Genomic DNA, 18404 nt, shown 5'->3' with positions numbered 1-18404 from the left:
ATGAAAAATTATTTTATCCTGCAATTAAATTGGACTATTACTTTTTTGTTTGTTTCAATAAGCTAATAAATTATATTTCTTCTCCTTCCTATAGATATTTTATTGCTGTTGTTTTTAATAAAAATACCTAAAAGATGAAGCTTGGTCCTCAGACTGCCTTCTTTTTCTGCCCGGCTCTATTTCTGTCTGGTTAACGATGTTCTTTGGATGCTCCTTCAGGCGTCCTTGAAAGAATCCATCCAAGCTCAAGACTGTGCTACCGCCACAGCTATTGTGTTCCTAATGGACCGGTTCCTGTACGGGCTAGATGTCTCCAGCAAACTCCTACAGGTCGCCAAAGGCCTCCACAAGTTGCAGCCAGCAACACCCATTGCGCCACAGGTGGTTATACGCCAAGCCCGAATCTCAGTCAACTCAGGTAGGCTCCCTCCTGCTGACCTCCCTGCTGGTCATGAACGTGTCTCATCTTCAGCTCCCCTTCCTCCAGAGCTACTTGACTTCTGAGGGAAGACTTCAGGGCATCCTAAGGGCCCTGTGTGCCATCTTTTCAAGCTTCCCTTCCTCCCTCCCCCGCCCCTGCCTCCATGCCCTTCCACCCACCTCTTTGCCAGCACAAAGGCCCTGGTATAAAGGATGTCAGAGCCAAAAGCAGTAGAGAAAATTGTGAAAGGGTGTGGAAAATACTAATTGGAGCTTTTGTCTTCTAACAAATCTATCCTGCTGCTTTCAAACAGAGGTATCTGAATTGCTGTACTTCTGACCAAGAGCCTTTAAAAAGCAGATTAGAATTCTACTATTTTCTCTTAGCTCTCCTGTCTCTTTTCTGTAGGGCCACTTGACTATGCTAACAATAAAACTGACAAGCTCGCTGAAGTAATTTGATTTTTTTTCACCACTCAGAACATTGGTACAGTACCTGATTAGGTCTTAAAGTCTCTTTTTTTTTTTCCTGTCACTTTGAAACAAAAAAATGAAGCTGACATTCTAGCATAGAATATAGTTTAGAAAGGGGTTGGAAGGGAGGGTGGGTTGCTATACAGGTATTATAACAAAGTCCACTTCCAAAGAATCCTTTTATTATTTAAATTACTAATGACCATTAGGTTTATAAATGTGTAGCCTATTATCATTTCCAAGAGTGAAAGACTAAAGGATTAACCAAAAGCCTCATGAAAATAAAATTTGAGTTGCATCGCTCAGAAACATAGGACTGGCTCATTTTTTGGTTGGCTTTAGCTATTATTGTTTTAATCCACCAACCATCTGTCAGTTTGTCACACTTTGGAGGCTTGCACGATGCTCTGATGCTGGAGGCTATGCCGCCAATATTTTAAATATCAGCAGGATCACCCATGGTGGACAGGTTTCAGTAGAGCTTCCAGACAAAGACAGACTAGGAAGAAAGGGCTGGTGAACTACTTCCTAATATTAGCCAATAAAAACCGTATGGATCACAACAGGATATGTCCTATATAGTGTTAGAGCCCCCTAGGTTGGAAGGCACTAAAAATACGCGGTGGCCACGACAATGGACTTGAGCATGCCAGCTATCATGAAGAAGGCCGAGGATCCAGAAACGTTTCATTCTGTTGTACAAGGGGTCACCATGAGTGGGCACCGACTGGACAGCAATTACCAACAATATTGTTTTAATAACCCTGGCTTCTAAGAGATGTTTTAGAGTAAAAGCTAGAGATAAAAGGCTCAGACTTCCAAATCCATCAAAATGGAGGACTGAGCAATTGCAGAATCTTCGGCTATAAACATATAGAAATGGTGTACAGGTATCCCCCGCTTTCCAAAAGTTTGCTTTACACCACTTCTCTTTTACGAAAAGTGTACATTAGTAGCTCTTCTGGATAACTGAAAGGAATCCGAACAGGATTGTCGATTATACCAAAAAAGGCGAAAAGCGGAAGTAGGGTTCAGCGTTTGTTTTGCAGCAAGCCGTTAAAGAGGCAGCGCGCGCTCTGAGCAGCGAGGGTGGCGTCGCCAAGCTCTTTTTATCATATCATTGCTGCTTTCACTATGTTGTTGTTGTTAGGTGCCAGTGGAGTCAGTTGTGACTCTTAGTGACCCTATAGGACAGAATAGAGCTGTCCCATAGGGTTTCCAAGGCTGTAATCTTTAGGAAGCAGACCGCCACAACTTTCTCCCACAGAGCAACTGGTGGGTTTGGAACAGCCAACCTTTAGGCTAGCAGCCAAGTGCTTAACCACTGTACCACCAGGGCTCCTCACTATGTCCATAGTAATATAAAACCCAGCCAAGCATATATCACCAAGTCCTCCTCTCCCAGGGACTGGGAATGTTTCTTGATTAGGGCCCACTTCTTCTCTCAGGGAGTGATTTTCCAAAGCTCTTGGATTTATCCCCTAGTCATCCTTTCTTTTCCGTAAGACATTTCTTATGAAAATAAATCTCTTTGCCATTAAGCATCTTTCTCCGCCTGCTCCCCACCCACAGAAAGTTGGGGAGCCAAAGCCTCTTTTCATTTTGAACTATCGCTGCTCTTCTTAAACCAACTCTTTCATTACCCTCTGATTTTCTGCTTCAAATTTTTTGTTGATACCATGTGTTTTCAGTAATGGAAGACATACTGAATCAAGGAGCCTTTCTGGAAATTTTGTTATGAAATATGGAGTTTGATATGTATTTTGTGGGACACACATGTCCCAATAAACATGCCGAAATATGGTGAAATGATTTTGGGGAGTACAATTTCCCAGCAATAATTGCACCTTCCATTTGGTTACATTGGGTACCTCTGGGTTTCCAAATATCTCACACACACACACACACACACACACACACAAAAACTCAAACCCACCAGGGCTCCCTAACTATCCACACAGGAAGCCATAGATATATTTACAAGGGTTATCTAGCTGTACAGAAGTCAAAAGAGACAAAAGTTTGACCCAGTCACACTGCATCCAGGTAAGCCTCCTACCTTAGTGAATTTTCCCCAAAGAATGTCTCTTTCATTTTTCACCTTTACACAAAGCCAAAACCAAACCAAACCCACTGCTGTTGAGTAGATTCTGACTCATAACAACCTTATAGGACAGGGTAGAACTGCCCCCATAGGTCTTCCAAGGAAAAGCTGATGGATTTGAACTGCCAACCTTTTGGTTAGCAGCCAAATGCTTAACCACTGTGCCACCAGGGCTCCAAACCCCCACTGGAGGGCAGCAAATACTTTTACTGGCGAAAATAGCCTCCCAAGAAACCAGAGAACTCAAAAATGTTTGTGGGCACATTCTGTCCCAGTAAGAATGAAAGGGTTAAATACTTTATAGCCTTTTAATTTATTAAATTAGACAAAACCACACCTACAATTATCTTTGAGTTCCACTTTGGGCTTCAAATCAGGGTGCCATGGGACAGCATTTTTAAGATTCATAAAAGTTCTTTTGTCTGGTCCAGAGGGTGCGAGGTCTTAACAAAGGTTTTACAGCCACATCCTTGATTTGATCTTGACCCAAAGGTCACATTTTACTGGCAATTGCCTGGACTTGATCTTTGTCCCCAGATTTTAATTAATTTTGAGAATCTCCTCCTGGCTAGAAAGACTATTATGGGCCTTCCATATTTCATCTAAATTCTGCTTGAAAATGGAATAGTTCCTTCTTTAGTTCATCTCTTCCTCCCTTTACTTTATCCTAGGAGGCTAAAAGAAGTCTATTTTGGCACTTCCAGCATTCTTCCTGGAAATCTCCTCAGCCATATCTACAAGTTCTTTAGTTATATTTTCTATTTTCCACATTATTACAGGAGACAGTGTTGCCAAACTTCTGCCACTCTATGATGTGTGTTTCCTTTTCTCAAACCTTCAGTAACAATTTTCTCACTGCCTTTTCAGTCTCCAGTTACAGTCTTCTCAGCACACTTCATGCCTCTACCTGACACCTGGTTCCTACATCAATACCATATGTTTTAAGCTTTTATTACAGCAGTATCCCACTTTTAGGTAACCAATTGTTATTGTAACAGAACCCAAATATTGTTATTGTTTGTAGCATATCACTGTGTTACAAACCACCCCCATAACTTAGTGGCTTAAAATAATAACCATTTATTATTTCTCATAATTTTATAGTTTGACTAGGTGATTCTTTTAAATTTTGTGTGGAGCTAGGACAACTAGAAGGTCCAAAATGATCTCACGCACATGGTAGGAATTTGATACTGGTGGCCAGCTAGGAGCTCAGCTTGGGCTGTCAGGGAAGGGACTCCTCTGCATGGGTCTCTCCATGTTGCTACTTGGGCTTCCTCATAACATGGTGGCTTGGTTTCAAGAGGTTAAAGTAGAAGTTACAGGTCTCCTCAGGCCCAGCCTAGAAAGGTACACAGTGTCCTTTATGCCACATTCCGTTGGTCCAAACAGATCATAGGGCCAGCAAAGATTCAGGGAGAGAGGAAAGAAACTCTAGATTTCACTTCTTAATGGAAGAATGGCAAAGTCACATTGCAAAACAGCATGTAGGATGGGAGATATTGCTGTGACCTTCTTTGGAAACACAATCTACCACTGCCAAGCGTATGTATCTCTATGACAATTTGAAGTAGGGTAGTTTTATGAGATGGGTACATATGAGTAAAGACCTGAAGAGAAAGAGAGCAGGCCTTGAAGGTATCTGGAATAAAAACATTGCCTGTCAAGTTCAAAGGATAGCAAGGAAACCACTGTGGTTGACATTGAGGTTGAGGAAAAGAAGAGTTAGAGAAGAGGTCAAAGAATCCACAGGGGCCAGATCATGTAAGTCCTTCGAGGCAACTGTAAAAATGGATGGATTTTAAAAATTAATTATGTTTTCTATTTATTAAATAAATAACAGTTGTCCATAGATCAGGGCTCTTCTGTGAGGTAGTACCAAAAATAAGTAAGAAGGTTAGCGAGAACCCCTTTCCCACCCTACACCTACCCCAACAACCTTCCTGATGATCCTGTAAATAGTCCTGTTCGTGGGCAACTCTGTTCCACCCACCTAAAATGTATCTTCCATGGACAGCAGACGCAGTCTTTTGCAAAGGTTTGTCACTACTACGCAAGCCATGCTCTATATAATGAATCAGAAATCTTTTTTTTAGAATCTAATTACCATTTCAGATACGGCACAGCTTCCCAACTTAGCACCTTCTGAAAACTTCATCTCTCTTTTTCAGTTTTATATATGATATACTCGCTGATTATAAATTTTAAAATAAAAGGTTTCTAAGAGAGGTGATGGTACCTGGTACAGGGTGTCAAACTTAGAGCATGAACAAATTGTAGAATGTTCAAAACTAATTGTGTGGCACTTAGGTTTTTTGTTTTTGTTTTTCAGGGAAACTCTTAAAAGCAGAGTATATTTTGAGCAGTCTAATAAGCAACAATGGTGCAACAGGTAAGATACATTTACACCTTAACAATGACTTTTACCCTCAGTCCCTACCACACTTCTAATTTGAGAACAACTGAATGGCCTAATAGCTTCCGTACACTAGAAGGACCCAGAATTACCTGGGAGGGACTTCACCACAGACGAAGGACGTGGCTTTAGTCAAGCAGCTTTTTCTCTTTTCATTTCCTCCAATTAAAAAATATATATATGTCTAATACTTCCCCTGCTTACTTATAGAGTGTGTTATCTGATGGAAAAGAGCTCTTAAGGCAGGTAACTCTACAGACCTTAGAAGGGACTCAGTAGCAGCCTTTAAAATAATTGTGATCGGAAATATAAGTCTCGGAGTTAAGAGTAAGCTTGTGAGCTAGTATATTTAAAAGCTCTTAACCACTGTGCAAACAAATAAATTTGTTTTTGCTACATAAAACCTTTAGTAAAAATTATTTTGAAATGGATTTCCTTTCAACATTTAGCCATATATGCAAGGAGGCAATTTGTAATAGTTGGGTAACAATTTCATACTTCAGATATCTTATCTAAATTTCTGGGCATTTAAGTGAACAATTTTTCCAATAAGTTGAACACAATTTACAGTAGACACTTAAGCTCAGTGCAGATGGATATAAGGTTCTGAGCTCCTTGGAGCATGTGGACATTTCCAGCGGGGAGATAGTTTGGAGCAGAAAAATTGGCCACACACACCTCACTTATGGCCACTATAACTAACCTACAATTGACACACTTCCCATCTATATACTGCATACACACACACACGCACACACACACGGGTTAAAAGCTAGGAAGAAAATTAAAAAAGGAGATGTGACAGAGAACAATGAGGGTAGATGTAATAAAGAGTCTGACTCTATTTGTGATGTGATGTTCGACCAGCCTTCAGGCCCTACCCTTCCCTTCCTTTTGCCCACATCTGGGCAAGATGATAAGAAACCTCAGCCCAGCTTGCAGGAACTTTTATCCTAGCCCCACCTCTTAATCACAATACAAACCAGAACCGTTCACTCCTCCCTTAGTTCAAGTTGAATAGAACTACTTGGGAGCTTGCCCTCTCTCCCCAGAAAGCCTCATTATGTGAGTAATATATATCTTTATACCCTTTTGGTGTGTGTGTATGCAGTCTCGACATCCAAACCAATTTTGGGTGCCCCACCCTCCATGAGGCAACCACTAGATGGTGGGCTAATACTGTAATACTGTAAATTAATCTGAGGCAATGGCATTGATACTGAGACTCGAAGAAGGAGAAATAACTGGCCTTTCAAGGAGCCAGAGGAAAAGAGTATCCCAGGTAGAGGTAATGGCAAGTGCAGAGGCCATGAAGGAGATCTCTTCCTGCTGCAAGGAACACAAATGACGCTAGAGTGAATAAAGCAGAGTTGGCAAGGGGGAGAGTTGGAGACCAGGCAGGTGTCAGTTCCTGTGGAGCCTTGTGGGCTACAACAAAGAGTTTGGACTGTATTCTTAATATAGAGAAGATATTGTGTCTGCAGTCTATGTCATGTGTTCACATGTTCTCATGAAGTCTCCTACCAGAATAGTTTTCTTCTTCCAGCTATTTCTTTAATAATTCAAGGCCAAAAATAATTTCCCCCCTCCTCCCCATTTTATTTTAGGTACATGGCTGTACAGAAATGAAAGTGACAAGATCCTGGTGCAGTCAGTCTGCATACAGATCAGAGGACAAATTCTGCAAAAGCTAGGTACATTCATTGTTCTCCAGGTTCCTTTATAAAGTCTGGCTATCAGATTTTACTGTGGATGTTCTTATTATAACCGGTAAATATTGTCAATCCTTACTTGCTTAGTTTCCTCATCCAAAAAGAATGACATTTGAGATTTCATAGTTATATGAAAATTATTTCATAGTTATATGAAAATTTTGTTAAACAAATTTACATTTACATAGACCATTAACTATAGGGCCCTCAGCATCTGACTCTCACTCAGTTCAGCAGGACTTAATGGGATATGGTAATACCATATTCTAAACCCACCATGATACCTTACCCATCCGTTTCTTAGTGGATATTCATGGAGTTTTTCAAGCAAAGTTTAAACAAACAAACCCATTGCTGTCCAGTCAATCCCGACTCTTAGCAACCCTATAGGATAGAGTAGAACTGCCCCATAGGGTTTCCAAGGAGTGGCTGCTGGATTCAAACCTCTGATCTTTTGGTTAGCCTCTGAGCTCTTAACCACTGTGCAACCAGGCCTCCAATTATGCTTTAAAGTGCAAATAAAGTGTTGAGAAAATTTAAGAGGATGGTAAGTAGTATTCTTGTCAATAACGGAGACAATTCTCACTGTTTTCCTGTGAGATAGAAAAGTACCTGTTATAAACCAACTGGAAAAGCAGATTGCTATATCAAACTAATCCAGCCCTGAATTCTCCTAGTAGTGTTCAATGAATCTTCTTTCTGTATTGACCTTAGTTTTCAAAGCTATTTTCTAACAGAAGAGCACAGATATTAGCAGTTTCTCCCCTGTTCCACTCTTCTTTTTTTTTTTCAGGGATGTGGTACGAAGCTGCAGAACTAATATGGACCTCAATCATAGGCTATTTGACACTTCCTCAGCCAGACAAAAAGGTTGTTTATTTATGCAGTGCTTTTTTCCTCCTTTTCTGTATTTAATCTTTGGATGACTGTCTCATTATATACAATTCAGTTTATCGTTATCCATTTCATCTGTCCTGTTTTCATTTATTCTATATAAACATAAGACAAGGAACATTCAGTAACTTCTTCCTGTGTCTTGCTCTTTCCTTGCTCACAGCTAGACTTTGAGTATATATTTAGTGTTTATTTGTTTGTGATTATCTATGTACATATTCATCTCTATTTATCCATACCTGTATTTTATTATATGTTTATCTTTTGCTTGATTCCATAGCAAAGTTGAGATGGCCAAGTTGCTTATATGTAAAACTGTTGTCAGTCTTCATTTTCTTTGAGCTGAGTGGGGAAAGGCTTCAGGTAATTGTTTATGGAGCATCTTTACTCAAGAACTTCACAAGCGTCATTTGCTTTTCTACTTGATGTTTCTGTGTGATTTTGTAGGAATAGTCTTCTCATTGAATAAAGAATTTACATATTATAACATTTCTCTGAGCTGTGTCAGCAGCACCATTGCCTGCAGTCCTTTCACAGCATGGATGGAATGTGATACTAGGCCTCTTCTTTGGGCCAGTTTTTCAAGCCTTTTCAGAACTAGCAACAGTTGGAGGAGTTCCTGGGTGGGGCAAACAATTAACAGGCTTGGCTGGCTGCTAACTGAAAAGTTGGAGGTCCTAGTCCACCCAAAGGTGCCTCAAAAGAAAGACTTGGCGATCTACTTCTGAAAACTCAGCCATTGAAAACCCTATGGAGCACAGTTCTACTCCGACACACATGAGGTAGCCAGGAATTGGAAATGACTTGCTAGCAACTGGTTTAGCAACAGTATAAGCAAGTTAGCACCAACAATCTAATGGAACCCAACCAAGAAATGGAGCCATGTTTACATTGAGCATTAGGCCCATGTGCTCCAGTATGGGATGCTCTTTCAAGCTTTGTGGAATCCGGTTTAAAAGTGTCTCTAGTGTCTTTGCCATCATTGTTGTCATCATTGACATCATCATCACCACCACCGTAGGCAAATAGTGCATGTAGGGGGGTGATAGTTCATGTAGAGAAATGATCATTGCTTTTAGGCCATGAGATGAAAGCAATAATGAAGCACAAATTCCCAATCCGTGTTTTGTTTGTGTTTTCTTTACAGGGTATTTCCACGTCACTAGGTATACTGGCTGATATCTTTGTTTCCATGAGCAAGAAAGATTATGAAAAGTTTAAAAACAATCCACAAATTAACTTGGTAATTATCATTTGTCAAAAACACAGTGTAGAGTGGCATCGCCTACAAAACTGCCAATGTTATTATGGGTCAGTTGGTTAGTCAGCCTTCCTCCCCAGGAGTCAGGGAGCACAGAGTGTCTCTGCATCTAGAGCAGTGTGAGCAATCCCAGGGATGGTTCCTATGTGTCCTATTTAGCTTTATCATGCCTGCACCCAGCACAGTATAAAACACAGAAAACCAAAACCCGCTGCCGTCAAGTTGATGCTGACTCATAGCAACCCTATAGGACAGAGTAGAGCTGCCCTTTTTGGTTAGCAGCCAAACTCTTAACCACTCCACTACCAGGGTTTCCAAACACATGGAGGGTACTTAAAAAATGACTGGTGAATGAATGAACTAATAGCATCAAAATGATAAATGCTTTCAACCTCACTTATTTCCTTTCAAGTTATCACAAAATTTTGTTTCCAAACTTGGACCATCTCAATTCTAAAGAGTCAATAATCTTAAAACTGTAATCATCACCTGTTCAAATTAAAGCACCAATCACTTGTTCCAGGTTCTTATCCTTAAAAAAAAAATATATATATATATATATACACACACACATACACATATGTGTGTAATGGAAACCCTGGTGGCGTAGTGGTTAAGTGCTATGGCTGGTAACCAAAAGGTCAGCAATTCAAATCCATCAGGCACTCCTTGGAAACTCTATGGGACAGTTCTACTCTCCTACAGGGTCACTATGAGTCAGAATCGACTTGATGGCAATGGGTATATATGTGCGTGTACAGAAACAGAGAGAGGGAGAGACCCAGTGGCACAGAGGTTAAGAGCTTGGCTGCTAACAAAAAGGTCAACAGTTTGAATCCACCAGCTGCTCCTTGGAAACCCTGTGGGGCAATTCTACTCTGTGCAGTAGGATTGCTATGAGTTGAAATTGACTTGACAGCTACGGGTTTGGTTTTGGGCATATATATATATATATATAAACCCTGATCTCATAGGGTTTTGTGTATAGTTTTAATATATATATATATTCATATGATGATGAATATATATATTAAAAATATGCACAAAACCCTATGAGATTAGTAGAGCAAAATGTGTCATTATAATTTTAGAAATAAATGGAGGTCCAGAGAAACTAAGTCACCTCCACAGTTTGCACAGCCAGTACTAGGCAGAATTGGGGACAAACCCAGATCTTCTGATGGGTGGAGAATATTGGCCTCGCACCACACTGAGGGGGTCTCTGTTATAAATTCACTGGCAGGGGCGGGGGCGGGTCACTGACATGAAATGGAGATTTGTAGTGTTATCATTTATGTTGTTTTTTTTTTAATACCCAAAATGACAAAAGTAACTGTACTCTATAATAAGTAGTGTAGTATAAGAACACAAACACCTTGTTGCTAGTAACCTGAATCTTAGTAAAATGTTTCTTTTGCAGTCAGACCAAAACAGAAAGAGTTATGTTCCTTGCTTAGTGAAGTTGTCCCTTATAACTGTTTAAAATAACAAACTTCCCTCCTACCCTGAACCACCCTGTTCCTTTCCTTGCTTTATTTTTCTCCCCAGCACTTACCACTATTAGCATTTGACTTCTTTTGTGTATTGACTGATCCCCTCTGGCCCCCACCAGAAAGGAAGCTCACTGCAGGCAGAGCCTTGTGCTTGCCTCGCTCCCCACTGTCTCACCTGTGTCTAAAACAGTGCCTAGCACACTAAATACTTCTAGAATGAATCCTAATTGCTGCAAAATCCTAAATTAAAGGGCTCTTTGCCCAGAACAATGCAGAAATCATCAATCTAGCTGCAAAATGTGAGCATTCCATGAACAAAGAACCACCAAAGAAACTCCTCTGAATTATTGTGCACAGGCAGGCATTATGAGTTTTGACACATATTAGGTCCTCTCTGGGATGGCGCATAGAGTCCCTGGGTAGTGCAAATGGTTACTGTGCTTCACTACTAACCCAAAATTTGGTGGCTCGAGTCCACCCAGAGGCACCTCAGAAGAGGGCCTGGCAGTCTACTTGTAAAAAATCAGCCGTTGAAAATTCTGTGGAGCACAGTTCTACTCTGACTCCGATGGGGCTGCCATGGGTTGGAGTTGACTCAGTGATAACTGGTAATTGGTAACTGGTGGGATGGGGTGATGCGTGTGTGTGGGGGTGGGGGGGTGGGTAATTGCTGCTAGTGGGAGGGGCTCAAAGCCCTGTAGTCTTTAGACCTGGTTTTTCTCTGCACTCTGTTCAAAAATGTGATAAGGGGCAGGGGGTCCATCAGAATCTTGAAAGAAAGGCAAAGGAATTTCATAGCCTGCCTGTCTTTTGCTAATGGAGAAATAATTGTCAATATTCTGCTTTACTTCCTGTTTGCTCACAGGGCCTCCTGAAGGAGTTTGACCACCATTTGCTGTCAGCAGCGGAAGCCTGCAAGTTGGCGGCTGCCTTCACTTCCTATACGCCCCTATTCGTGCTCACCGCTGTGGTAAATACGGGCAGTCCCTGGCTGTACCTCTCCCCAGGGCACTCTCAGACTTAACCAGTGAGACAGAATGGTCAAGCCTATTAAAGTAGGCTTCGTGCTACATCACTGGCAATGTGATAAGAACCCATTTTATGGAAAGGTTTTGCCAGTCAGAGTGGCGACTTCCTGGTGGGAGCTAAGGAATGTAAACCTTGTCTGCTCTAGAGGAATGGTTCCTAAGCCTAACTGTACATCAGAATTACTCAAGGAGCCTTTTCAAAATACATATTCCTGCCCTCTACCTCGAGCCACAAAATGAGAATCTCTAGGATTGGATCTAGAAGCCTGTAATTTTAAAATGTCTCTCAGGTGATGCAGATGTACAGACAGGTTTGGAAAACACTATTCTAGAGTTTTGACCATTAGTAAATGATGTGTTTATATACAGTAACCTTATTTGTATAGAGAAACATGGCATGTCCACATCCTGTGCATAGACTGTATTTACTAAAACTAGCAACAACAACAAATTCATCATCTTGAATCAAAACGTGTCCTGGCTATGGTGGAATGGTAGTAAAGCTAGTTTCTTACCCCTTTATGCCAGTCAGTCACACACATCCCAGCCACTTCTCCTGATTCATCAAAACAACCTCAATTCGTAATTCAATCTTTGTGCATTTTCCTCATCATATCCATATCCATGGACCCTGCTTAGTTTCCTTTAATATTTCTAATGACTGCCCTCTAAAAAATGAAGAGTTTTTTTTTTTTCCTGATTCACTTCCAGTTTCCAACTCAATGTCCAATTTTGTATTTTCCTCAGAATATTCGTGGCACATGCTTATTGTCTTACAGTAGTTCTGATGACTGTCTTCCAGAAATGAAAAATTTGTATCTATGTGAAGCCAAAGAGGCCTTTGAAATTGGCCTCCTCACCAAGAGAGATGATGAACCAGTTCTTGGAAAACAGGAGCTTCATAGTTTTATCAAAGCTGCTTTCTGTCTCACCACAGTGCACCAAAGACTCCATGGAGAGACTGAGACAGTCCATGCAGCAAGTCAGCTATGTCGTGAAGCTATGGGAAAGTTGTACACTTTCAGCGCTTCATCTGGGAGTCAGGACAGAGAAATTCTGTCCCGGGAAATCATGTCTCTTATCACCCAGGTGAAGGATCATTTACAAGTTCAAAGCTTTCCAAATTTAGATGGCAGGTCTTATGTTCCAGAGAGTTTCAAGAGCTCATTGGATAAACTCCTTTTACATGGGCAAGTGGATTTCCAAAGCCTCCTTGAAGCCTATTCACAGCACCATACTTCAGTGCGTGAAGTATTTGAAAGCACTTGTGGAAACAACAAAAATAAACCAGAAGATACAGGAGTCTGTATCACAGCTCTCAAAACAGAAACAAAAAACATAGATACTGTGAGTACTACTGAAGACAAACCACATTTCCAAAAAGGCATGGGAATGCATTCCTCCCAAATGGCCAGGAATGGTCAGGAGAAACTCAGGTGTATAGGAAGGAAAAACTGGATCCATTCTGATGCATTTCATGTCTCTGAGGATGAAGATATAGAGACTGAGACTGAGCCATCAGACCCCAGCAATGGCAGGAGAGCTGTTCTGAACACATCTCTGAATGACAGCCAGAGTTCCAGTTCTTGGAGCAAGTTATCAGGGTTTAGCTCTTCCACAAGCTGGGAAGAATTAAATTGTGTTGATGATCCATCAGATGGAAAGGAGTCTAACAAAGAATATCTTGTGGACACTCAGTGTTCTACTGCCCTGTCTGATGAGCTGGGAAACAGTGGGGAAAGTAGTGCCGTACATTCATTGTCTTCAGAGATTCATGATCTCTCTCTTCAGGTGTCCAAATTTGGCAATGTAGAGTCTTCTCAAAGGCAACAACACAAGCACATGCCCTTGACAACCTTTACCTCTCATAAAACAACAGGTACTTGTTTGACCTCCTGTACAGAGCCATTAGAAGGTTCTCCAGAGAGTATCCCGGAAGTCAGGAATATAGGACCCAGAAATGCTTCTGCTCATTCCAGATCCTCATGTGGTTCTGTTTCTTCATCTTCTGATTCTGGTGGGCCCAAGAACATGCCCATTTGTCCATTGGTCCAGGTAGAGGAAACCTTTGAAAAAATTGCAGAAACCAACTGCAATGCCGATGACAGGCAGGGGGAAGAGAAGACAGAAGAAACTAATAAAAGAGGCATAGGGCCTGTATTTAAAAATAGCTCCTCCTGGATTGACCCAGAATGTGAAACAGCTGGAAGTACAGAAGATGCGCCCTTAGACTCTCCTATAGTCAAGAATGGCTCTCTGGGCAATGGTTCCATGATGGCAGGTAGCTCTTTCACTCCTTATTGGTCTGGCCAAAATCATGACCTAAGAAATGGTGATGGCTCAGCCAAAGAGCAGGACATCGACCCTGATGCCCCTACAGTGGATGAAGAAGGCCAACTGCTTGACAGCACGGATGTTCACTCCACAAGTAGACGTAGTTCTCATAGACTATGCACTCTGAGGTCACCTCTTGGTCAGGGAGCTAAGACCCCCAACTACTCTGTAGGCAGTAACATTTCTTTCCCCGTCCACGGTGAAGACTGCACTACCACAGAGGAAGGAAATGAAGCTGGAAACATACTAAACTGCAGCCAGAGCTCCAGCTCATCCTTGGTGTGGTGGTCTAGATCATCTGTGTTTTCCAGTGGTTCTTCTGATGGGGAGAGCCCATGGTCCTACTTGAATTCCAGTGGAAGTTCTTTTGTTTCATTGCCAGGAAAGACAAGGCAAGAGGTTCTTGAGGCTCGCACCCTGGAGCCTGATGACTTTGAAAAACTCTTGGCAGGAGTGAGGCATGATTGGTTGTTTCAGCGGCTGGAGAATACAGGAGTTTTTAAGCCCAGTCATCTCCACCAAGCATACAGTAAGTAAAACCCTTTTCCGTGCCTATAACCTCAGGAAGCATCAAAGTTTGGGGGTCCTCTGCAAAGCTCATTAGGAGCCCTGGTGGTACAGTGGTTAAGCACTGAAAGGTCAGTGGTTCAAACCCACCAGCCACTCTGTGGGAGAAAGATGTGGCAGTCTGCTTCCATAAAGATTACAGCCTTGGAAACCTTTTTGGGCAGTCCTACTCTCTTCTGTAGGGTCACTATGATTTGGAATCAACTCGATTGCAAAGGGTACAGGAACAGCTTGTTATGTAGATCACTTCAAGCTCATTAAAGACACAGGTCCCTGTTACGCTTTGTGAGTACACAGAGAAACATATACTTTATGGGACTCCCTCACATTTTATATGATGGGCCTTAATGGTTGCAAAGAATAGAAACTCACTCAGGTGGTTTGCTTTAAAGACACGTGAGGCAGTAAGGGAGATGGGAATCTTAGTGGACTCAGGAAGAACCATTATTTAGAGTTTAAAATAACTTTGGATTGTCATTGCCAACCAGTTGATTTCAAAAGTCTGGATACGTATCATCCTCTCGGCACTGGTTTTCTCATTTGATTCGCATTACCACCAGCTAGCTTTTCTATTTTCCCCCATTCAAATTACAGGGGGACAGAGTTTGACCTAGTTAGATGTCATTTTTCTGTTGGACAGAGATTTTCACATCTGCTCACCTAAGAGATTTCTTGCCAGCTGATGGATTGGTCAGGTCCCCATTCTGCTTGCAATCAGCAGCTATTTCTTGCTTAAAGAACAGCCCAAGTTCACTTCCTAAGCCTGGGCTAGGGCAGTCCCACAATTCATGTGTCTAAATTAGCTCAGATTTGGTGGCAAAGCTGGGAGGGAGACAGAAGAATTTTCTTCTCTTAGCCCAGAGGTTCTGTACCTTTCCCTTCCAAGATATTAAACAATTATTTGAATAAGAAAAAAAAATTCAATTGCAAAGTGCATTTCAGAAAAGGCAAACTACATGGGTTGCTAAGCACCGGGAGCTAAAGTGGTAGTTCTCAGCCCTGGCACCACATGAGGATCTCTTGGGGAATTCTTTAAGCTTCGAATACCTCCCCTCCACCCCACCAGAGTCTCCGGCTTGATGGATCTAAATTGTGGAATCAGGCACCAGTATTTTTTAAGAGTTCCCAGTAATTCCACATAAAATCAAGATGGAGAATTTTGCTTCAAAGTATTCCAATATTTTGCCTGACACCTTAAGCCAAGCCACAGTACAGATAGGTTGTTACCAAAAGAAGCAAATGTTTTAGTAAACAGGGTTTCCTACTTACTATAAGAGTCTGAAATTTAAGAATCATATTTATTAGAGTTATGTAACTGCTTTTTTGTTATGTCTATGCACCAAGTTCTAGGTGAAAAACTACCTGAGGGAATCAAGATCCAAAGTTGTAGAAACAGAATAAGTCACACATTTTCTCCTTTCTTCTTCCCTCAATTCACCGCTCTTCTGACGTGTGTGCAAGCAGCTCACTTCCGTTTCCATCTCCAGCTTCTCAGCTTGCATCCCCCACCCCAGTCACCATCTCCCTTTCTCCCACCCCCAAACCTGTGGGTCTGCCTTGTTTTAAGTATTTTCTCTCCTCAATCTCTCATTCATTCATGCATTATCACAATCTAGACACAGAAGGAATTCATTCATTTAATTTTAACATGGATACCAAAATGTATTTTTTCCTTAGGAGTCATGTTGGTCTTTCCCCTCAAAGAAATGCTTTCTGGCTAGGACTTTTCTTCTTTTCCTGAAATGGAGGCGATCCTTACTTTTTTCTTTTTATCTTCTTGTTCAGTTGTGTTTACATCACTGTATAGTAGCTACATTTCCTACACTAATTCTTGAAATTTCCATATTTAAACAAAGCAATTAAGAGTGCCTTTTAATATGTAATCTAGAATCCCCAGTGTGGCTAGAACCTTCTGGGTAAAATTATTTTGTTTATTTCAATCTATTTGATCTGGCACAAGTAGTAGCCTCTACCACGGTGAAACCTGTGGGAGCCAAAACTCAATGTGTCTGCCTTGTTTTCCTAGGTCTCTCAAGTTATCCACTTTTGACAGGGTGTAGTCTTACCACTTTTCTATCACTCAGTTTAGTGGAAAATAATTTCCCTTGTCTGATAGGTTTCTGCCTTACACAGGTTCTGGCTTTCATAGGTTTTACTATATCTGGAGTTCCCAGATAATTAAAAAAGATGCAAGAATATGTTACTCATTTCAAGATGGTCTTTGATGTTTTGCTGTTTTCAAAATCTCTTTATATTCCATTACTTTCATACGGAAATTCTGGTTTTATCTGAATTCCTTGTCTCACAAACAAGGACTTTGTAAATCAAAGACCATTTTTCATTGTAGTTTCTAAAGTTTTACCTTTTTATTATACTTTACTAACTTTGTATTAGTAGTCAGAAGAGGTTGGAATTTGAGAAAATGCAGAAAGAAGTTGAAGATTTCATATGAGATAGTTTAGGACCTGTTCTGCTTAAACTTTACACATAAACTGGAACATTTCTTCCAAAATTAGACCCATTTCCATCATATCATTTTTCTAGATGCTCTTTTGTTAAAATATTCCAAGAAATCTGAATTGTGGACAGCCCAGGAAACTGCCGTATATTTGGGGGACTACCTGAATGTGAAGAAGAAAGGAAAACAAAGAAGAGCTTTTTGGGTTCATTATCTTCATCAAGAAGAAACTCTGGGGAGGTATTACTTAAAACCATCTATATAACTCACGTAATTTGGCTTTTCTGTTAACTAACCATTCATGAGCTTCTGAAAGGGCTGAAAATATTGACCAAAATACATGTCTTCAGATTTCCTCTTCTTCCTCCTCATTAATTGATAAATTAATGAAACAGGTATCTTGTATAGGTAATCCATGATATGTTAGCTATTCTACTGGATGCTTTATAACCATAAGCCCAAACCCATCAAGAAAGTTTTATTAACCCCATTGTACAGATTTTTAAAAAATGGAGTCTCTGGTCATATGTCAGGACAAAGATCTTTAAACACTCTCACTAAAAATGTGGACAAAAAGGTGATTTAGGCTACAAAAGCCATACTTTTAAGTAAATGGGTGAGCCTGCAAAAAGGGCAGGAAAATCTCCTGAATCCAGGGATGAAGCATGTCTAGGAATATAAGTGATTACTGAAGTTTTGGACACCCTCCAGAGAAGTTTGGAGCAGGGATGGGGGGAGAGAGCAGCTGGTGATAAAACCTACACACGAAGTAGAATGTTTTGAGACCATTCACATAAAGTGGAGACCCAAGAATAGCTACATCCTCAAAGAAAATGTTATCTTTAAAAATCTTTACTGCGGGAAATGGCTGAAAATTTTTGTTTGGCCTTATTTCTTGATAAAATATGACATAAAAAATTAGTGACCCAGGTGACCCTCGTTGGATCTGAGGTCTAATTTTACGATATTTGTCGCATTTTAAAAGATGTATAAGACAAAACCTTTCATTTAAAATTGACTCTGTTATTTATCCAAATCAAAATAGTATTAAAAAAAGAAAGTAAAAGAGAAGGAAACTGGGTGCCCTTTAAACAGTGAAAGTACATTGTAATTTGTAAAGTTTTCTTTAAAAGGTTGTTGATAGTAGAAAACACATAAATGCATTTACTATGTGTCGGGCCCTGATTTAACTGATTTATATACTAACTCAACTAATCCTCACAAAACTCTGTGAGACATGTAC

General features: G+C 40.7%; 1 protein-coding gene across 16 annotated transcripts in view; it reads left to right on the top strand.

The window, feature by feature from the left end:
* Positions 1–18404, top strand: part of ALPK1 (alpha kinase 1) — a 146251-nt gene that overhangs the window by 117341 nt on the left and 10506 nt on the right. For all 16 annotated transcript variants that reach the window (XM_023548592.2, XM_023548584.2, XM_023548589.2 and 13 more), the window contains 8 exons: positions 220–418; positions 5331–5390; positions 7022–7108; positions 7920–7996; positions 9168–9263; positions 11640–11744; positions 12550–14665; positions 17248–17401. In XM_023548592.2, coding sequence (XP_023404360.1) covers positions 220–418; positions 5331–5390; positions 7022–7108; positions 7920–7996; positions 9168–9263; positions 11640–11744; positions 12550–14665; positions 17248–17401 — 2894 coding nt within the window. The remainder of the gene's footprint in view (positions 1–219; positions 419–5330; positions 5391–7021; positions 7109–7919; positions 7997–9167; positions 9264–11639; positions 11745–12549; positions 14666–17247; positions 17402–18404) is intronic.

Source organism: Loxodonta africana, chromosome 5 (assembly GCF_030014295.1).
Source record: "Loxodonta africana isolate mLoxAfr1 chromosome 5, mLoxAfr1.hap2, whole genome shotgun sequence".
Taxonomy (NCBI): domain Eukaryota; kingdom Metazoa; phylum Chordata; class Mammalia; order Proboscidea; family Elephantidae; genus Loxodonta; species Loxodonta africana.
This window is presented reverse-complemented; position numbering and strand designations above follow the sequence as displayed.